At 42.7% G+C, this 22,863-nt stretch overlaps 2 protein-coding genes across 3 annotated transcripts in view; both read right to left on the reverse strand.

The window, feature by feature from the left end:
• The window catches only part of LOC114665102 (gastrula zinc finger protein XlCGF17.1-like), a 36,402-nt gene extending 31,499 nt beyond the window's left edge, over positions 1-4,903 (reverse strand). The window contains exon 1 of one of the 2 annotated variants that reach the window (XM_028819493.2): positions 4,781-4,903. The gene's annotated coding sequence lies outside the window, so the exon portion shown is untranslated. The remainder of the gene's footprint in view (positions 1-4,780) is intronic. The other variant, XM_028819502.2, reaches the window with a different exon arrangement.
• Positions 4,904-16,719: 11,816 nt separating this feature from the next.
• Positions 16,720-22,721, reverse strand: LOC127529742 (zinc finger protein 23-like). The gene is made up of 2 exons (XM_051934396.1): positions 22,235-22,721; positions 16,720-17,685 (listed from the first exon to the last, which is right to left on the reverse strand). The coding sequence occupies exons 1-2, from the start codon at positions 22,719-22,721 to the stop codon at positions 16,880-16,882; spliced, it is 1,293 nt and encodes a 430-aa protein (XP_051790356.1). The 3' UTR covers positions 16,720-16,879.
• Positions 22,722-22,863: the final 142 nt, after the last annotated feature.

Raw genomic sequence — 22,863 nt, forward strand, 5'->3', positions numbered from 1 at the left:
GTCTTAAGTAGAGGAGTCTCACTGAAGCCAGGTGTGTACAACATACGCCTGGAGGCAACCACAAGTGAATTGGGCTTAAAACCGGGTGGGAACGATCAGACGGGTCACAGAGTGTCACATTTGTAAGCCAATCCAAGGCCTCATCAAAACAACACTGAAAGCTGCAAAAGGTGCTCTCGTGATATTTATCAATAGCACCTGATGACCCCAAATCTTTTGATTCGCTAACACAATGTCTAACTTGTATCTCAGAATGGATGAATAGTAACTTTCTCAAATTAAATAAAGAAAAAACTGAAATCTTAGTGATTGGCAATAATGGATACAATGAGGCTATTAGAAATAAACTGGATGCATTAGGATTAAAAGTCAAATCGGAGGTAAAAAGCTTAGGGGTAACCGTTGATTGTAATCTGAATTTTAAATCGCATATTAATCAGATCACTAGGACAGCATTTTTTCACCTAAGAAACATAGCAAAAGTTAGACCTCTTATATCATCGAAAGATGCAGAGAAATTAGTTCATGCGTTTGTTTTCAGTCGGCTAGATTACTGTAACGCACTCCTCTCAGGACTACCCAAAAAAGACATCAATCGTTTGCAACTAGTGCAGAATGCAGCTGCTAGAATCCTTACCAGGAAAAGAAAATCCGAACACATTTCTCCAGTTTTGATGTCACTACACTGGTTACCTATGTCATTCAGAATTGACTTTAAAATTCTGCTTATGGTTTATAAAGCTTTAAATAATTTCGCCCCGGCTTATATATCGGAATGTCTGACACCTTATATTCCAAATCGTAACCTCAGATCCTCAACTGAGTGTCTCCTTAGAATTCCAAGAGCAAAACTTAAAAGAAGTGGTGAGGCGGCCTTCTGCTGTTATGCACCTAAAATCTGGAATAGCCTGCCTTTAGGAATTCGCCAGGCTAATACAGTGGAGCACTTTAAAAAACTACTGAAAACACATTATTTTAACATGGCCTTCTCATAACTTCACTGTAATTTAATCCTGATACTCTGTATATCTAATTCATTATAATAACTATTCATTCAAAATCTGTACTAACCCCTACTCTCTCTTCTGTTTCCTTTTCCGGTGTCCTGTTGGTGGTGGCGTGCGCCACCACCATCTACCCAAAGCACCATGATGTTCCAACAACGATGGATGGATTAAAAGCCAGAAGTCTGTATGACCATCAGCATCAAGTGACTCCGTGAAAAACCCAAACTACCAAGAGGACTATTTCATTTATGTTAGGTAGAATGCCCAAAGGGGACTGGGCGGTCTCATGGCCTGGAACCCCTAAAGATTTTATTTTTTTCTCCAGCCTTCTGGAGTTTTTTTTTTGTTTTTTTTGTCCACCCTGGCCATCGGACCTTACTCCTTTCTATGTTAATTAATGTTGTCTTATTTTAATTTCTTATTTTGTCTTTTACTTTTCTTCTCTTCATTATGTAAAGCACTTTGAGCTACTTTTTGTATGAAAATGTGCTATATAAATAAATGTTGTTGTTGTTGTTAACCTGATCCTGAGGACTTCTGATTACAACAAAGTCTAAAGGTCTACTAAAGAACACTCTGTTAGATGTAAAGATGTGTGTTACAATTACCGAGAGCACATTACACATATTAAAAATATGCATAACCTGTTCTAAAAGTAAACATAACTGATTGCAAGGAGGAAACCTTTCTGTAGCATCAGATTATACACGGACATTGTATCATATGCAGTCACGCTCTCAGTAGTTCAGTTACAATGATAGTGTTGAGTTTGAAAGAACTGGCAGCTATGTCTGTGAAAATATGAACTTAGAAGTAAACAGTCTGTTACAAAAGGGCTGCTGTTAACAGAGCAAATAATGAAGAACCACAGGAGATGCAGATTTCAGTACAGTAATCCCTCCTCCATCGCGGGGGTTGCGTTCCAGAGCCACCCGCGAAATAAGAAAATCCGCGAAGTAGAAACCATATGTTTATATGGTTATTTTTATATTGTCATGCTTGGGTCACAGATTTGCGCAGAAACACAGGAGGTTGTAGAGAGACAGGAACGTTATTCAAACACTGCAAACAAACATTTGTCTCTTTTTCAAAAGTTTAAACTGTGCTCCATGACAAGACAGAGATGACAGTTCCATCTCACAATTAAAAGAATGCAAACATATTTTCCTCTTCAAAGGAAACAGAGAGTAAAGCAAACAAATCAATAGGGCTGTTTGCTTTTAAGTATGTGAAGCACCGCGGCACAAAGCTGTTGAAGGCGGCAGCTCACACCCCCTCCGTCAGGAGCAGGGAGAGAGAGAGAGACAGAGTTTGTTTTTCAAACAAAAATCAATACGTGCCCTTTGAGCTTTTAAGTATGCAAAGCACCGTGCAGCATGTCCTTCAGGAAGCAGCTGCACACGTCCCTATCGTCTAGGTGTGCGAACAGCCCCCCTGCTCACACCCCCCTACGTCAGCGCAAGAGAGAGAGAGAGAGAGAGAGAGAAAGTAAGTTGGGTAGCTTCTCAGCCATCTGCCAATAGCGTCCCTTGTATGAAATCAACTGAGGAAGCATGTACCAGAAATTAAAAGACCCATTGTCCGCAGAAACCCGCGAAGCAGCGAAAAATCCGCGATATATATTTAAATATGCTTGCATATAAAATCCGCGATGGAGTGAAGCCGCGAAAGGCGAAGCGCGATATAGTGAGGGATCACTGTACTCAAGACACCCAAATCAACAAAAATGAACACATGAGGCCGCACAACACCCACCTCCTGACTGCACGTCTACACAAATAACTAAAGGAAGTGAACATTACCATCTTATTGGAAATGCACAGATGCCACAAGTTAATGGCCGCAGCGCTTTAACAAGTTGTATATGCATAGACCATAATGCTTTACTAAGCTCTCTTTGCTGTTGTTACGTCATATAGTAGCGTGATAGCTAACATGACAGAAGACAGCACAGCACACAGAAAAGCTTCTCAAATGTGTGAAGCTGCGGTGGTCTATATGCATGTGCATGTCTATACCGACCTAATGCTCATTACAACATGCTAATTAATTATTAAGCTTCACTTTGTCCTACCAAACTCCTGAATGAGTAACAGCAATTTTAGCTTTTCGTTTTTCCTCAATATTAAGTCTTTTGTTCAGTATCTTTCGCTCTCGCCGATACCCCAGTGGCAGTTAAGGATGCAAAGATTGGAGGAATTGGGGCCAAGTGTTTTAGAAGAAAGCCCTGTGGGTGAAGCCTTTGCACTGCAATATTTTGCCGCTATTCACTACACACTTTTAAACAGGTGGTCCCCAGGCACATATTCTTGTTTCATTTCACTAGCAGAGAGACAGAAATTCACACTCTGGGATCAATGTTCAGTAATGTCAATAACAGCGTCAGGAGACAATTTCTCAAAGTAAAAATGATATTGAACTTTTCCATAAGTAAGAACAACCCTCAAAGTTTAAAAAAAGGGTGTGTTTAAATTTAGACTAGCAGATGGAGGACTTAATGTCCTTCACACTAAATCAAGCTACAAAAATAAGTTGGATCCAAAGGCTTCTTAAAAATCCTGCTAGTGAATGAAACCAAAGTTTTTTTGGGGGGTTACAGCTTCTTCTATTGTGTCCCTGCAAGATTAGTAAGCTACCTAAGAAATTGCCTGCCCTTCATAATCAGGTTTTGAGGAGTTGTTTTTGACTTTACACATGTAATTATTCTCCATTAGACCCTGTCTTTGCGACAAGAAAAATACTCAGCCATGAGACAAGATCAATACTCAAAAGGCTTAATAATAACTGTGATTGTTGTTATTGGTTTACCAGTTAATTGATAAAAAAAATCAAATATGATTGCCTATTCTGAACTTTGTTCAAAATTTGAAAATCTCTTTTCACTAAGATAATAGAAATACATACATGAGTCTATCATAGGTGTATTTTGTATCTCACTAATAAAAGGTAAACAACCCCTAAACACTTTTTTTTCGCCATTTGATGGTTAATTAACTACAAATGTTTAAAATAAAAAGATAAGATCTGTAATAATTTTATCAAGTTCTTAATACATAAAACAGATCCTTCAGTCACACTTCCATGTTCAGCTCACCAAAGCAAACACTGGTCCTCGATCAGGATGACAGGATTGCCGCTCTAAACATTACAGGCGTACCATTCAGTTAATAAAACTGGATAGATAGATAGATAGATAGATAGATAGATAGATAGATAGATAGATAGATAGATAGATAGATAGATAGATAGATATCTCGTTTAACTGGAAGAATTCAAATACACCACACGCAACTCAATGATGTCTAACCTTAAATTGGAAAAAAATGAACTTGTCTCTCGGCAGAGACGCCTTCTTTCTATTTATGTAACATTTTAACAACACCCGGTGTACTTTGTGTTACTGTAGCTGTTTTTACGGCCTTAAATAAAAGGGAAATACAGAAATCAAAGCGCAATCTCTACGTTACTTCCGTTTCTTTTCGTACTCAGAATTGTCGCCGATCACCATACGTCACTGATTGAAGGACTACACGGCACAGAATGGATACGATTCGGCGGCGGTATTTCTGGGTACTTCGAAGTAGAAATTGGAATCGACAATAGGAAGTGAGCTTTAAGCCGCAGAGAGAGGACAATGAATGGCAAAGAGAAATTCACTTGAGCAGACCTTACGACTCAGCTTGCCTGCGGATCAAGTCGCGTAACTCTAATTAAAGCAAATGAAAACCGACACATCCATAAAGTGTCACACCCCTTAAACTCCGATAACTTACCTTGTGTCTCTAGGTGATATAATAAAGCCCACTGACTCAAAGTTTACAGCTTAATGCTTGTTTACTGTTCATAAGAGACACGAGAAGTACGCGGACATCCGTTTTCGTCGCACTGGATGACGTCATATGACACGTGGTGTTGCTTGACGTTTACGTGCACGCGCTTTAGCTCGCTCTAGTTTACTTCAAGCTGCGCGCGGCCGCCAGTCTTCTTCTTTTCCTTTTGTCTTTTTATGGCGTTTGGCAGACCCACTTACGGTGCATTGCTGCCACCAACTGGACTAGAGTGTAATAATAATAATAATAATAATACATTTTATTTATACAAGGCGCCTTTCAGAGAACTCAAGGACATCGAACAAACAATAAATAAATAAAAGATACAATTATAAACAACGTAAAACATCAGAAAATCTAAAAATGAAAACCAAACAAAACCACTGTAATCATAAAGAAAAAGCCATTTTATATAGATGCGTTTTAAGTTTACATTTAAAGAATGAATATGATTTGATGTTTCTGAGCTCGGTAGGTAATGAATTCCAGAGCTTGAGAGCAGAACGGCTGAATGCTCTGCTCCCCATGGTGGTTAGACGGGCGAGAGGGACGGTCAGATGGATGGAGGAAGAGGATCTAAGGTTACGGGAGGGAATGGCAACATGAAGAAGGTCAGACAGATATGGAGGGGCGATGTTATGAATGGCCTTAAATGTTAATAGCAGAATCTTAAAATCAGTTCGAAACTTAATCGGGAGTCAATGAAGCTGCTGCAAGACCGGAGTAATATAGATAGATAGATAGAGAGATAGATAGATAGATAGATAGATAGATAGATAGATAGATAGATAGATAGATAGATAGATAGATAGATAGATAGATACTTTATTAATCCCAATGGGAAATTCACATTCTCCAGCAGCAGCATACTGATACAATAAATAATATTAAAGAATGATAATAATGCAGGTGAAAAAACAGACAATAACTTTGTATAATGTTAAATGTTAACGTTTACCCTCCCGGGTGGAATTAAAGAGTCGCATAGTTTGAGGGAGGAACGATCTCCTCAATCTGTCAGTGGAGCAGGACATCGACAGCAGTCTGTCGCTGAAGCTGCTCCTCTGTCTGGAGATGATACTAATTAGTGGATGCAGTGGATTCTCCATAATTGATAGGAGCCTGCTGAGCGCCCTTCGCTTTGCCACAGATGTTAAACTGTCCAGCTCCATGCCAACAATAGAGCCTGCCTTCCTCACCAGTTTGTCCAGGCGTGATGCGTCTTTCCTCTTAATGCTGCCTCCCCAGCACACCACCGCGTAGAAGAGGGCGCTCGCCACAACTGTCTGATAGAACATCTGCTGCATCTTATTACAGATGTTGAAGGACGCCAGCCTTCTAAGGTAGTATAACCGGCTCTGTCCTTTCTTGCACAGCGCATCAGTATTGGCAGTCCAGTCTAATTTATCATCCAGCTGCACTCCCAGATATTTGAGGTTCGAGTAATGATGCATGCTGCAGACTTCTGGACTAACTGAAGCTTATGAAGAAATTTATTAGGGAGACCAAAGAGGAGTGAATTGCAGTAGTCCAGCCGAGAAGTGACAAGACTATGAAGAAGAATGGCAGTGGTATGGGGAGTGAGGGAGGGGCGAATGCGATTAATATTACGTAGATGGAAGTAAGCAGACCGGGCGATGTTATTAATATGAGATTGGAAAGATAGAGTACTGTCGAGGATGACACCCAGACTCTTGACCTGGGGTGATGGGGAAACAACAGAGTTAGCAATAATAAGATAAAGATTATTGGTTTTGGATAATGATGATTTTGAACCAATGAGGAGAACCTCAGTTTTGTCACTGTTTAATTTAAGAAAATTCGAAGAAAACCAGGATTTAATTTCTCATTTAAGTGACACGATGGCACGGTGGCGCAGTGGGTAGCGCTGCTGCCTCGCAGTTAAGAGACCTGGGGACCTGGGTTCGCTTCCCGGGTCCTCCCTGCGTGGAGTTTGCATGTTCTCCCTGTGTCTGCGTGGGTTTCCTCCGGGTGCTCCGGTTTCCTCCCACAGTCCAAAGACATGCAGGTTAGGTGGATTTGCGGTTCTAAATTGGCCCTAGTGTGTGCTTGGTGTGTTTGTGTGTGTCCTGCGGTGGGTTGGCACCCTGCCTGGGATTGGTTCCTGCCTTGTGCCCTGTGTTGGCTGGGATTGGCTCCAGCAGACCCCCGTAACCCTGTGTTCGGATTTAGTGGGTTGGAAAATGGATGGATGGATTTAAGTGACACTCTAATCCACTGGATTAAACTGAAAACCGTAGGCACCCAGTCAGGGTCTTGTGAGAACCCTGATACCTACCTGAAGTTTCTCTGTGAAGAAACTTCAGATTAAAACTGAGATCACCCTTGAATGAAAATTTTATTTTCAGAGTCAATGCTATGTGTCCAGGTGAGTCCTTGCTTGTTTGGATTTTCAGAATCCTTCCAAGAGCTGTTGGTCCTACCGCACACCAGAGAAGTAACATTCCATGTTCCAGGAGTCTTTGCAAAGGTCTAACATACTCCCATTCTTGCTTCACATGTCTACAAGAGCCAATGGTGATGCTCACAAGTGTTCTACACTTAAAGGTCTGGTTTTGGATACATAGGAATATAAATACAAATAACAAGCTGGTTACCTTTGCAGATGATACCTGGATAGGTGGATTGGCAGATAATCTAGAATCCGTTGAATTATTACAGAGGAACTTGGACAACAGACAGGCTTGGGTAGACTAGTGGCAGATGAAATGTAATGTCAGTAAATCTAAAGTATTACATGCAGGAAGTAAAAATGATAGGTATGAATACACAATGGGAGGTATGGAAATCGAAAGTAGACCTTATGAGAAATATTGAGGAGTCATAGTGGACTGAACACCATCAACTGCCATACAGTTGGGCATGTAAGTAAATGTAAACACATTGGAAATGAAAATGTTAGGTTTCAACACACAATGGGAGGTCTAAAAATTGAAAGTCAACCTTATGAGAAGGATTTAGGAGTCTATTGTTGAGGCAGCTGACCAGAGCTGTGGTCGTAAGGTGGTCGGTGCCTGTCGTGGCGGCAATCCCCGAACCCATTGGTGGACACCGGCGGTGAAGGATGCCGTCAAGCTGAAGAAGGAGTCCTACCGGTCCCTTTTGTCCTGTGGGACTCTGGAGGCAGCTGATAGGTACCGGCAGGCCAAGCGGAATGCGGCTTTGGTGGTTGCTGAGGCAAAAACTCGGGTGTGGGAGTAGTTTGGGGAGGCCATGGAGAACGACTTTCGGACGGCTTCGAGGAGATTCTGGTCCACCATCCGGCGTCTCAGGAAGGGGAAGCACTGCAGTGTCAACACTGTATATGGTGGGGATGGTGCGCTGCTGACCTCGACTCGGGACGTTGTGGGTCGGTGGGGGGAGTACTTCGAAGACCTCCTCAATCCCATTAACATGCCTTCCAATGAGGAAGCACAGCCTGGGGACTCAGAGGTGGGCTCCCCCATCTCTGGGACTGAGGTCAACGAGGTGGTCAAAAAACTCCTTGGTGGCAGGGTCCCGGGGGTGGATGAGATACGCCCGGAGTTCCTCAAGGCTCTGGATGTTGTAGGACTGTCTTGGTTGACACGCCTCTGCAACATCGCATGGACATCAGGGACAGTGCCTCTGGATTGGCAGACCGGGGTGGTAGTCCCTCTCTTTAAGAAGGGGGACCAGAGGGTGTGTTCCAACTACAGAGGGATCACACTCCTCAGCCTCCCTGGAAAAGTCTATTCAGGGGTCCTGGAGAGGAGGGTCTGTCGGATAGTCGAGCCTCGGATTCAGGAGGAACAGTGTGGTTTTCGTCCTGGTCGCGGAACAGTGGACCAGCTCTATACCCTTAGCAGGGTCCTGGAGGGTGCATGGGAGTTTGCCCAACCAGTCTACATGTGTTTTGTGAACTTGGAAAAGGCATTCGACCGTGTCCCTCGGGGAATCCTGTGGGGGGGTACTCCGAGAGTATGGGGTACCGGCCCCCCTGATAAGGGCAGTTCAGTCCCTGTACGATCGGTGCCAGAGCTTGGTCCGCATTGCCGGCAGTAAGTCGAACCCGTTTCCAGTGAGAGTTGGACTCCGCCAGGGCTGCCCTTTGTCACCGATTCTGTTCATAACTTTTATGGACAGAATTCCTAGGCACAGCCAGGGCGTTGAGGGGGTCCGGTTTGGTGGGCTCAGGATTGGGTCACTGCTTTTTGCAGATGATGTTGTCCTGTTTGCTTCATCAGGCCGTGATCTTCAGCTCTCTCTGGATCAGTTCGCAGCCGAGTGTGAAGCGGCTGGGATGAGAATCAGCACCTCCAAATCCGAGACCATGGTCCTCAGCCGGAAAAGGGTGGAGTGCCCTCTCAGGGTTGGTAGCGAGATCCTGCCCCAAGTGAAGGAGTTCAAGTATCTCGGGGTCTTGTTCACGAGTGAGGGAAGAATGGAGCGTGAGATCGACAGGCGGATCGGTGCGGCATCCGCAGTAATGCGGGCGCTGCATCGGTCTGTCGTGGTGAAAAAGGAGCTGACCCGCAAGGCGAAGCTCAATTTACCAGTCGATCTATGTTCCTACCCTCACCTATGGTCATGAGCTATGGGTAGTGACCGAAAGAATAAGATTGCGAATACAAGCGGCTGAAATGAGTTTCCTCCGCAGGGTGTCTGGGCTTTCCCTTAAAGATAGGGTGAGAAGCTCAGTCATCCGGGAGGGGCTCAGAGTAGAGCCGCTGCTCCTCCGCATCGAGGGGAGTCAGATGAGGTGGCTCGGGCATCTGATCAGGATGCCTCCTGGACACCTCCCTGGTGAGGTGTTCCAGGCACGTCTAACTGGGAGGAGGCCCCGGGGAAGACCCAGGACACGTTGGAGGGACTATGTCTCTCGACTGGCCTGGGAACGCCTTGGGATTCTCCAGGAAGAGCTAGAAGAAGTGGCCGGGGAGAGGGAAGTCTGGGCATCTCTGCTCAAGCTGCTGCCCCCGCGACCCGACCTCGGATAAGCGGGAGACAATGGATGGATGGATCTCTATCTCTCTCTCTGCTCCTGACGGAGGGGGTGTGAGCTGCCGCCTTCAACAGCTTTGTGCGGCGGTGCTTCGCATACTTAAAAGCCAAACAGCCCTATTGATTTGTTTGATCCTTTGAAGAGGAAGATATGATTGCATTCTTTTAATTGTGAGACTGAACTGTCATCTCTGTCTTGTCATGGAGCACAGTTTAAACTTTTGAAAAAGAGACAAATGTTTGTTTGCAGTGTTTGAATAACGTTCCTGTCTCTCTACAACCTCCTGTGTTTCTGCGCAAATCTGTGACCCAAGCATGACAATATAAAAATAACCATATAAACATATGGTTTTCTACTTCGCGGATTTTCTTATTTCGCGGGTGGCTCTGGAATGCAACCCCTGAGATGGAGGAGGGATTACTGTATTCTCAATTGCATTTGCTGTGTGTATTTCTTTAGGTATTGACCCAAGTGATATATATAAAAAATGTAAATGTTCGTTTGTTCAAAACCTTAAATCTTCGAAAGTTTCATTCGAATACGCGCATGTTTTTATATACATATTATATAGATGTCACACCTGTGACAGGTAAAAACATGCTTTTTTTGAAAACACAGCGCCATCTGTTGGATGTAAAGGCAACACACGCTATACTAAATATTTTACAATTCTGTTTCAATGTTTCGATCAAATACATTTGTAAGTACGTGAATAAAGGCAGCGACATGGCAGTTTTTGGCGTGCAACCAGAAAGAAGTGATAGGAATGCGGTCATACATATTGATGAAATCGCACAGTATTAGGCTGGAAGATACATAAGCGGCAATGAAGCTGTATGGTGAAGTCTTTCATTTCCCATACATGAACGAAGTCCAGATGTTGTTCACTTAGCAGTACATCTAGAAAATGAACAACGCGTTTATTTCACAGCTGCAAATGTGCAACAAATGGCCCTGAATCCACCGACTACAACGTTAACTGCTTTCTTTACGTTATGTCAAAATGACGTGTTTGCGAAAACACTGCTGTATTCGGAAGTGCCTACGTATTACACATGGAATGCGAGCAGAAAACCATTTGAACAACGCAAACGAGGAGAGCGAGTCAACGGACAACCTGGCATATTCAAAGAAACTACGATAGGCAGACTGTACACCGTGCATCCCAATCAAGATGAATGCTTCTTTGTTCACATGCTGTTGGTAAATGTGCCCGGTCCAACGTCTTTCCAGCAATTGAGAATTGTCAACGGCGTTACACATGCCACTTTCCGAAGTACATGTCAAGCTCTGAATTTTGGAGAACGACCGACACTGGGATGTATACATTAATGACGCGTGCAACACGTCACATCCAAATCAAATTCGTGCATTGTTTGCAATCATATTGACCGCCTGCTCTCCTTCATCTCCAACACAGTTATGGGAGAAATATAAATCGCACAAGGCTGAAGATATTTTTCGTCGAATACGCAAGTAAAATTCAAATATAAACATGGATTTCACAGCAGAAATCTACAAATAAGCGTTGATAATGATTGAAGATTTGTGCTTAGAAATCGCGAACAAAGTTCTCAAACAATTGGGAATGCCATCACCGAATCGATCTGCTGCTGCTTCGTTCGATGTAGAATTGCGTCGTGAACAAAATTACAACACGGGTGATCTTTTGTGGCATGTGCAATCAAATATTCCTAAGCTAACGCTTCAGCAAAAAGGCATTTACGATCAAATAATGCAAACTGTCAATAACTGGGTTGGAGAAATCTGGAAATTGGGAACGTAAAGGTGTCGGTTGATCCGACCACAGGACGAATTTCATTGCCTCATAACTTCTACAATTTAGTGACGTCAAAAGAAGAATTGGTTGAAAAAGTATTCCCAATATTCAAACCAATTATAAGAATCACGATTGGCTGAGTGAACGAGCTATTCTTGCGGCCAAAAACAAAGACGTCTACGAACTTAACAATATTATTCAGTCTAACATTCTGCACAGACAATTGAACAACAAAAAATATTGTATACCCACAAGCATTGTGAAATTAAACATATTAGAAACGTGCGCTCTCTCTTTTCTTTCTTTTCCATTTAACCAGATTGAGCCACAGCAAAGCATCCATCCATCCATTTTCCAACCCGCTGAATCCGAACACAGGGTCACGGGGGTCTGCTGGAGCCAATCCCAGCCAACACAGGGCACAAGGCAGAAACCAATCCCGGGCAGGGTGCCAACCCACCGCAGGACACACACAAGCACACCCACACACCAAGCACACAGTAGGGCCAATTTATAATCGCCAATCCACCTAACCAGCATGTCTTTGGACTGTGGGAGGAAACTGGAGCACCCGGAGGAAACCCACGCAGACACGGGGAGAACATGCAAACTCCACACAGGGAGGACCTGGGAAGCGAACCCAGGTCCCCAGGTCTCCCAACTGCGAGGCAGCAGCGCTACCCTCTGCGCCACCCACACAGCAAAGCTACCTATATATATATATATATATATATACACACACACACAAACATATACATCTATACTAATAAAAGGCAAAGCCCTCACTGACTCATTCATCACTAACTCTCCAACTTCTCGTGTAGGTAGAAGGCTGAAATTTGGCAGGCTCATTCCTTACAGCTTACTTACAAAAGTTAAGCAGGTTGCATTTCGAAATTCTACACGTAATGGTCATAACGGTCATAAACTTATAGCCACCGAAACTTTGTAATGGCACGAGACTTCAGGTCACATGCCTGCAAAAGAACCTAATTGAGGCAACTATTTTTACTGGCGGTGGCTCAGGGGAGAGAGTTTTTATTCCTCGCATCCCCGTTATACCCTCTGATCTCCCATTTCAATTCAAATGCCTCCAATTTCCAGTAAGGCTCTGCTTCACAATGACAATTAATAAGTCTCAGGGACAGACCCTACAAAAGGTTTGCATTGATTTGAGGCAAGATTGCTTTTCACATGGCCAACTATACGTTGCATGCTCAAGAGTAAACTCAGCGCACAGCTTGGTCATATTACAACCGGAGGGGAGATAAAAAAGAGATCCTTAACAAATAATTATTGGTACATTTTCCCTCAGTTTATTACTTAAAATTTTAAAGCAGTACTTCGCCGCTGCGAAGCGTGGGTATTTTGCTAGTTTGAAATATTTGGCTGTAGCAGAAGGCAGTTTGTTCATCGAAGGGCTGGAGAACAGTACAATAATGAGTGTCTGCAGGCAACAGTGAAGCATGGTGGAGGTTCCTTGAACGTTTGGGGCTGCATTTCTGCAAATGGAGTTGGAGATTTGGTCAGGATTAATGGTGTTTTCAATGCTGAGAAATACAAGCAGATACTTATCCATCATGCAATACCATCAGGGAGGCGTATGATTGGCCCCCAATTTATTCTGCAGCAGGACAACAACCCCAAACATACAGCCAAAGTCATTAAGAACTATCTTCAGTGTAAAGAAGAACAAGAAGTCCTGGAAGTGATGGTATGGCCCCCACAGAGCCCTGATCTCAACATCATCGAGTGTGTCTGGGATTACATGAAGAGACAGAAGGATGTGAGGAAGCCTACATCCACAGATCCAAGATGTGTGGTTAGTTCTCCAAGATGTTTGGAACAACCTACCAGCCGAGTTCCTTCAAAAACTGTGTGCAAGTGTACCCAGAAGAATTGATGCTGTTTTGAAGGCAAAGGGTGGTCACACCAAATATTGATTTGATTTAGATTTCTCTTTTGTTCATTCACTGCATTTTGTTGATTGATGAAAATAAATGATTAACATTTCAATTTTTGAAAGCATTCTTTGTTTACAGCATTTTTTCACACCAAAACTTTTGCACAGTACCGTATCTTTGTATAAAATCCACAGTTTGTCTGCCTGTCTGTCTGCTTTTCACGAGAGAACTACTTAATGGATTTAGATCGGGTTTTTTTTTCTAGAATTTGCTTGAACATTCCGGTTGATTTTGCGACTTCTCTCATCGAGGTAAATATCATAGTTCGCCTGAGGTACCGATTTATTTGCGAGAATCCAAGAGAGAGGCTGCGGGGTGGGGGCCCTCCTCACTCACACGCCAGTTTCCGTTCGAGTTGGTCTACATCTCGCCACGTGTTGCAGTGCACCCTGCCTCCGCTTAGCTAGCGATACCTGTTGGTTCAACAGACATTATCATCTAGATATTGTTAAGGAGTAACGTTTGACATTTTTTGAGTGAGAGATCAGCGCTATGTGTGTTTTAGAGGGTACCTGCTCATTGCCAGAGATATCACGACCATGTGCTTTACTCCCCACACAGGGGACGCTCTCCCATCAGAGCTGAACACGAACAGATACAGTGCCAATGTTAGATCTTGAAGTGTACCCACCTTCCGCTTGGCCAAAATTACATTTTTTTTAATTGATTTTTAAAGTTTGTCCTATTTCACTATTACATGGGTGGAGCCAAGGGGGTGACAGCTAGTATAATATAAGAGGAGCCTGCACATCCAGGTGGGGTCGAGACAGAGAAAATAGAAAGGAAAGAATAGAGACAGAGGTTAAAGAGGACACACGTTGAATGTGGCAGTATATGGTGAAGCCTGTGCAGAGTAGAGAGGCAGGCAGCCGGGAGTAGTGGCCCCCTTGGGAAAGCATGAGGTCAAAGTTCGGGGCTGCAGAGGATCACTCCAACTGAGCATTTCCTGGAATTGTGAAGTGACATGATGCTCCCTCCTGTGTAAGGCCGATGATTGGCATCAGGAGCCGAAGGCGGGCAGCGCCATGCTGGGGAGCCGAGGACAGCAGGACCCGAGCCTGTAAAAGAAGGTTGGCTATGCCTGTTGGTTGGGCATCTCCTCTGCTGCCAGATCACGTGTGGGATAAGCAGAGGAAACGTCAATTTTAGAAGAATGCACCAAGGCTTGTGAGTTTTAAAGGACTGTATCCTGTGATGGAATTTTAATCTCATTTTATTCTGATTACTTATTGATTTATTTTTTGCCTTTGTCATGCATGGACATCTGAGGACTCCTCTAAGAGCTTGGTAAAGGTATGTATTAACCTTCAGAGATGAGAGACAGGTGCTACCGCTGTCTTTGTCCTGTTTCTCTTCTTCCCTCACAGCCCAATAAGGAAACCTAGCCCACCCCTTCCGGTGGTTTCGCCATAAAGGACAGGCAGCCTAAAGAGAGGTGTCTTTTGGAAGGCCAGAGCAAGCCACAGAGTAACTTCAGTATAGAAGGAGCAACGTATCTATATGTTTTTCATGTCTTTTTTTTTGTTCAGTTTACTTCATCTGGCAAAAAATAAAAGGGGCAGCCCAGTTGGCATCCCAAAATTTTGACTGATTCCAGTCTGTCCTTCCACTGCCTGACTAGAACCTCCATTTGCACAAGAATTTTTTTTTATGGATCATTTATGAAGATTAATTTGAACCACTGCACAATTTATTTGATGGAATTAACACCTGTTCCACCAGTCTCTTGCTATATAAATATGTGTCCTCATTTGCCTGGCTCATCTCATTATGACCTATCGAGAGCGGCAGGCTAAAGAGGCTCCAAAAGGGAACAGGGAGCATGGAGCCAACCCCGCACCATCACAGTTATTGATAGTAACTGCACCGAAGCCTGAGGCCCAGATGCAGTGTGGTGTACACAACCTTTCTGAAACCAAAAAATGCTCTGCTCACTGCAACTCAATTCCAAACTTTTTCACTCATTTGTGTTACTGATCTGGTCATTTTACAGAAGTGTGATTAGCAAAAAATGGCATGGAATCAAACTTTTTTTTGAAAGAACTTGTACCACTTTCGAAAAGTCTGCTTTGGTACCCAAGGTCCCCATATCGTGCCATCACCTGTCTTCTCCACAGGTTCCGACAAACTGATCTAAAACTAACACCAAGAATTTTCCAGTTCCTTTTTCTTGTTCATTTTGATAACTGCACAGACATCCTGCACTGAAACATGTTAAGCAGCACAACAAACCAGCACCTGTCACATCTGTCTGAAAAAAATATTTTTATTCATTTTTTGCATACAGGTACATTCAGGACAGACATCACTACACAACTGATTTGGACTACTTGCAAAATTAATTTGAGGAGTCAAAAAACAAGTGAGGTGAAAATCACATTGGAGGCTCTTTCAGCTGCATTGTAAATGTATCCTTAAAAGACCTGCACTTGTTCATATGATAGCTTTTCAAAAATAAATCACAGCAACTAATAAAATATTAAATATTGGATATACTGGAATATTAAATAAGGGTTCTACTGAAAAATGCTTTTTTAGGGGGGAAGGGGGCGGAAAGGTAAAACCACACACCTTTATGTTACTAATTTACGTTAGAATGGGACATTAGAGGGCTGCATATTGCCCACTATACTTGTGGCCTTGCCAGTTGTCTTTTCTTTTGTGCTGAAGCAGTTATTTGATTCGTTCTTTGCTGCGTGGCGAGTTGCACTATTCCTATCTTGAGACAAAGTTATGGAGTTTCTGTCATGCCTTCACTTCTTTCAGTTAGTTGACCAAACCTTTTAATTGAGACTGTTTTTGGTTTCCTTATTTCATGGTGGAAAACTCCTTGTATTGATCTTTGGATAACATTTAGTAGATTTGAAATTCATAAAGTTATGGAAGTAGGCTTGTATAGTCATTAAATATACAAGAATCAAGAGCATTAACTAATGTGCATGTAGTGATTATCGTCTTACACTGTCCAGTTTATGGATGTTGTTTTCTGGCCAGTCTGGGATTCCTAAGATGTAAGCATTGCTAGTTGGTCAACAACATGAATTTTATAGCATGACTTAAAAGAACCCCAATGGGTCTTCTTATTTTTGTAGATTAGAAGTTTATTTGATGTAAACTTCACCAACCATTTGTTTTAATGCTTCTTTCCTGTGTTTCGAGTTTTCCTGTGGAAATGAAAGCTGCTGCTGCTGCTGGCCATAAATTGTTTGCCACTTTCTGCACAGCAATATGACTTCATTTCCATATGTATTCTTCTGTGTTAGTGAAAGGCGTAGCTACCTTCTGTGAATTGCTTGAACATTCATATGATTTCTTTACAGTGTGAACCCTTCTGTGGTACTGAAAATCAAGGTTGGTGGTGAATTGTTTGTCAAATAAGAACAACAGTAAGGCCTATCACCAGTGTGAATTCTTGTGTGGGTGTTAAGAGAACTTACTTGTGAAAATTTTCTTCCACATTCAGAACAACGGTATGGCTTTTCTCCAGTGTGAATTCTTGTGTGTGTTTCAAGTTGGCTCTTTGTGATGAATTGTTTCCCACATTCACAAGAATGATATAGCCATTCTCCCGTGTGAATTCTCGTGTGCTTTTGAAGATACGCACTGGTGGTGAATTGTTTGCCACATTCAGAACAACAATATGGCTTCATTCCAATGTGAGTTATTCTGTGGATGTGAAGGTTCTTGGCACAGGTGAATCGTTTGCCACATTCAGGACAACAATATGGTCTCTCTCCAGTGGGAATTCTTGTGTGTATTTGAAGAGCGCCACTGGTGTTGAATAGTTTGTTACATTCAGAACAGTGGTACAGCTTTGGTTGTGTTTGACTCAGATTCTCTTCTCTGGATTCAGATTTTCTTTTGATCCTTTTCCTCTGCTTCTGGTGGGCTGTGGCTGAGTCTGAATTGTGCATCTGAAGTTGAATGGAAATTGCGCTCACTGTGGTTAGCTTTCTCCCTGGCAGAGAATCATCCTGCAAAGAGGTTGGTACAACATCCTTCGATTCTGAAATCAGTTTCTTCATATTTTCTCCATTTGTTGACTGCTGCGACATGCACTGAAGAGACATCTGAGGTAATGTGGATGTGGATAAGAAGAAGCTGCCATTGTTTTGTAAAGCTGCAAAAAAAAAAAAAAAAAAAGGCGGGTGTCAAGAAACATTTGTTTTGAGTCAAAATCAACCCAAATTTATTTTGTGGATTATGATTTAATTGAGGGCGGCACGGTGGCGCAGTGGGTAGCGCTGCTGCCTCGCAGTTGGGTGATCTGGGGACCTGGGTTCGCTTCCCAGGTCCTCCCTGCGTGGAGTTTGCATGTTCTCCCCCTGTCTGCGTGGGTTTCCTCCGCGCGCTCCGGTTTCCACCCACAGTCCAAAGACATGCAGGTTAGGTGGATTGGCGATTCTACATTGGCCCTAGTGTGTGCTTGGTGTGTTTGTGTGTGTCCTGCGGTGGGTTGGCACCCTGCCCAGGATTGTTTCCTGCCTTGAGCCCTGTGTTGGCTGGGATTGGCTCCAGCAGATCCCCGTGACCCTGTGTTCGGATTCAGCGGGTTAAAAAATAGATGGATGATTTAATTGCAATCCTAACTGCAAAAGAAAAAAAAAAAACAGAGGGCTAATAAATAGAATGGAGATTAATTGTTTTGTCTATGAACCACCCTCCATTAATACATTAAAATGAAACTTAGGCACTTTGTGTAAATTGATAAATCATTTGCTATGGAAAAAGAACAAGTAGGTAGAAGAACAAGGTTCACCATGAAGAATTTTGATGAACTGATTTTAAAGTCACAGTCTCAATCCACTGTACTAATTCCCTTCATAATTTTAAACACTTCAGTCATGTCATCTCTTAATCTTCTTTTGCTTAAACTGTATAGGCTCAGCTCTTTTAATCTTTCCTCATAATTCATCCCCTGTAGCCCTGGAATCAGCCTAGTTGCTCTTCTCTGGACCTTTTCTAGTGCTGCTCTGTCCTTTTTGTAGCCTGGAGACCAAAACTGCACACAGTACTCCAGATGAGGCCTCACCAGTGTGTTATAAAGGTTGAGCAGAACCTCCTGTGACTTGTACTCCACACATCAGGGCGCTATATAACCTGACATTCTATTAGCCTTCTTAATGGCTTCTGAACACTGTCGGGAAGTTGAGAGCTTAGAGTCCACTATGACTCCTAAATCCTTCTCATAAGGTTGACTTTCAATTTTTAAACCTCCCCATTGTGTGTCCAAACCTAACATTTTCATTTCCAATGTGTTTACATTTACTTACATGCCCAATGGTTGACCCTGTGCACTGACCCCCAAAGGTCATGCAGAAAGATAATTTGACCCCCGGGTTTTAACAAAGTATATCAAATCCGAAAAAACAAAATTAAATTTGCAACAACAGATCTACCCAGGCCTGTAGCCTATGCTGTCCAAGTCCCTTTGCAATGATTCAATAGATTCTTGATTATCTGCTAACCCACCTATCTTGGTATCATCTGCAAAAGTAACCAGCTTGTTACTTATGTTCATTTCCAAATCATTTACATATATTAAAAATAGCAGTGGCCCTAACACCAACCCCTGTGGAATACAACTCTTATTGTCAGTGGGTGATGCTCTCTTGCCACTTGAGACAAACTGGGCACCAACATCCCGTTGTTGGAGTGATTTTCTGTGGCACAAAATGATGCATGAACTTTGCATGTTTCACTAGTTATTAGCAAAACAGGGACAGGTGTGAATAGTGTGGTTAAGTTCAGGTGAATAAGAGAAGCCTTCTCATTTCGATACAAATTGAGATGGCCCTGCTGCAGTTTACACATTAAAAACAGCCCTGGCATGACCACTCCATCTTTAACTCTGTATGTTTAAATCTACTTAATGTGGACTTTTACTACTTTTTAGGCTGATTTCACTAAAAAAAAGCCTTGGATCAGTGTTTGGTAAATTGGCCAATCACAAAATCTGATCTTTGCAGCCTCAGCTTTTCAAAGCAGTACAGTAATTTAGTTGCAGTGCTCTTTTATACGATATATTATGGTAGTTGATCCAGCATCGTTTTTTGTTTTATGCTGCAGCAAACTTCCTGCAGTGTAAACAAAGAGCACTCAAGGCTTGTTTTATCAGAGAGCTTAGCCTTTATATTAAAGAAAGTGGAGTAATAAACTGAGAAAATGGAATTATTAATTAAATGAGTGTGTGAGGATCCACAGTGCATCTGGAAAGAATTCAGAGCGCCTCACTTTTTGCACATTTTGTTATGTTACAGCCTTATTCCAAAATGGATTAAATTCATTTTTTTCCTCAGAATTCTACACACAACACCCCATAATGACAATGTGAAAAATGTTTACTTGAGGTTTTTGCAAATTTATTAAAAATAAAAAAAAAATTGAGAAAGCACATGTACATAAGTATTCACAGCCTTTGCCATGAAGCTCAAAATTGAGCTCAGGTGCATCCTGTTTCCCCTGATCATCCTTGAGATGTTTCTGCAGCTTAATAGGAGTCCACCTGTGGTAAATTCAGTTGACTGGACATGATTTGGAAAGGCACACACCTGTCTATATAAGGTCCCACAGTTGACAGTTCATGTCAGAGCACAAACCAAGCATGAAGTCAAAGGAATTGTCTGTAGACCTCCGAGACAGGATTGTCTCAAGGCACAAATCTGGTGAAGGTTACAGAAAAATTTCTACTGCTTTCAAGGTCCCAATGAGCACAGTGGCCTCCATCATCCATAAGTGGAAGAAGTTCGAAACCACCAGGACTCTTCCTAGAGCTGGCCGGCCATCTAAACTGAGCGATCGGGGAAGAAGGGCCTTAGTCAGGGAGGTGACCAAGAACCCGATGGGTCACTCTGTCAGAGCTCCAGAGGTCCTCTGTGGAGAGAGGAGAACCTTCCAGAAGGACAACCATCTCTGCAGCAATCCACCTATCAGGCCTGTATGGTAGAGTGGCCAGACGGAAGCCACTCCTAGTAAAAGGCACATGGCAGCCCACCTGGAGTTTGCCAAAAGGCACCTGAAGGACTCTCAGACCATGAGAAAGAAAATTCTCTGGTCTGATGAGACAACGATTGAACTCTTTGGTGTGAATGCCAGACGTCACGTTTGGAGGAAACCAGGCACCGCTCATCACCAGGCCAATGCCATCCCTACAGTGAAGCATGGTGGTGGCAGCATCATGCTGTGGGGATGTTTTTCAGCGGCAGGGACTGGGAGACTAGTCAGGATAAAGGGAAAGATGACTGCAGCAATGTACAGACACATCCTGGATGAAAACCTGCTCCAGAGCGCACTTGACCTCAGACTGGGGCAACGGTTCATCTTTCAGCAGGACAACGACCCTAAGCACACAGCCAAGATATCAAAGGAGTGGCTTCAGGACAACTCTGTGAATGTCCTTGAGTGGCCCAGCCAGAGCCCAGACTTGAATCCGATTGAACACCTCTGGAGAGATCTTAACATGGCTGTGCACCGACACTTCCCATCCAACCTGATGGAGCTTGAGAGGTGCTGCAAAGAGGAATGGGCGAAACTGGCCAAGGATAGGTGTGCCAAGCTTGTGGCATCATATTCAACAAGACTTGAGGCTGTAATTGCTGCCAAAGGTGCATCGACAAAGTATTGAGCAAAGGCTGTGAATACTTATGTACATGTGATTTCTCAATTTTTTTTATTTTTAATAAATTTGCAAAAACCTCAAGTAAACTTTTTTCACGTTGTCATTATGGGGTGTTGTGTGTAGAATTCTGAGGAAAAAAATGAATTTAATCCATTTTGGAATAAGGCTGTAACATAACAAAATGTGGAAAAAGTGATGTGCTGTGAATACTTTCCGGATGCACTGTAGAAATGGTGAAAACTACTTTTTTTAAATTAAACCTTAAAAATATCAACGGTTAAAGGTTAAAACATAACATAAGGCTTCTGACACATCTGGTTATGCAGTAGCTTTGTGTAAAAACTGTTTTAAACAGATAAAGAAACAAAAAAATAGTATCAGAATTAGCTGATCAAGTAACATGAAACTGGAGATCTGTATTGGCCTTGAAAAACCTGATTGGAGCATCCCTACTGCTGCTCACTCACTTGGTGTGGTTATTTTGGAAACAAAACATGCTGGTTCTGTTCTCTACTAAGTTTACATCATGGAGTGTGGAAAACATTTGTCTTGGGTGTGATTTCAGAACTATGAAACTCTTTAAAAGGAAAGAAGAAAGAAAAATTCATTTAAAAGGGTTTGGAAAACCCACGGTACACCTTTTTGGGCCTACAGATGTATCAGAAAGGAGTCCAAATAAAGACAAAAGGGAAGAAAACAGCACCTTTTGGAAATTCACTATGGCTAAACACAACTGATGATGAGAGACAAAAAGACGAACTTCTAGACAAAAAATGCCATTTTGATAAAATTGCAATCCACGTTGTTAAAGGGGGTGAAAAAGCAGTAGCTGTTAATGTTTAAGAGGAGCAAAGGTAATGAATTCTGCTGCCATGGATGACTTGTTCAACATGGAACATAAAACAAATCGTTTAAATTGTTTGTACAGAATGCACAAACCAAAACATGTCTGCAAATTCAGACTTCTGTAGTAACAAAAAGGCCATGTGTGTCAATTGGTCAATCCCATCGGCCCAGAGCCTCAGGCTCATTCTTGTAGTTTAGCACATACCTTCATCAGAAGGACTTGAACCTGCTTCTCTGTCCGACTCCAAATATTTCAATATCACACTGCCAGAATGATGATGCATGGTGCCATGTCTAGTCGGCATGAATGCTAATGCAGCAGGGTCCTGACTTGGATGGAAATGCTGAAAGTCAGACTCACATTTGAGGTTTTCTTCCTTTATACAGTTGGCAGTTTTGTTTTTCTGCATGTTGCTGCTGTAAAACATTAGCTCAGAGTCTACTGTAAAGTCTATAGGTCCACTATCACAATCCTCCTCATCGTCATTAATGCAGACACTCTCCTGTTCAAGATATCCAGACTCCCATTTACAGTACTCTTCATCAACTTCTATGCCATACATCAAAAGGAGGCCCCAGTGCAAAGTGGGATTTATCTCCTCCTTGCCAATACACACTTCTTCTGGGACCCCCTCTTCACATTTGTGGTTCTCATGTTGTGGTTCCTGGACAGCTAGGCACACCTCCTCCATACTAGACAACTGGTGATAGCTGTGTCCTAGTTATCTGTAGACAAAGAAGAGCAGAAAAAAGAAGGTCACGTAAAATACACTGAACATGTTGGACTTAAGTCCTTCAGTCATCCATCATAGCTCATTACAGTGAGACTTCCTT

Source organism: Erpetoichthys calabaricus, chromosome 1 (genome assembly GCF_900747795.2).
Source record: "Erpetoichthys calabaricus chromosome 1, fErpCal1.3, whole genome shotgun sequence".
Lineage (NCBI taxonomy): Eukaryota > Metazoa > Chordata > Cladistia > Polypteriformes > Polypteridae > Erpetoichthys > Erpetoichthys calabaricus.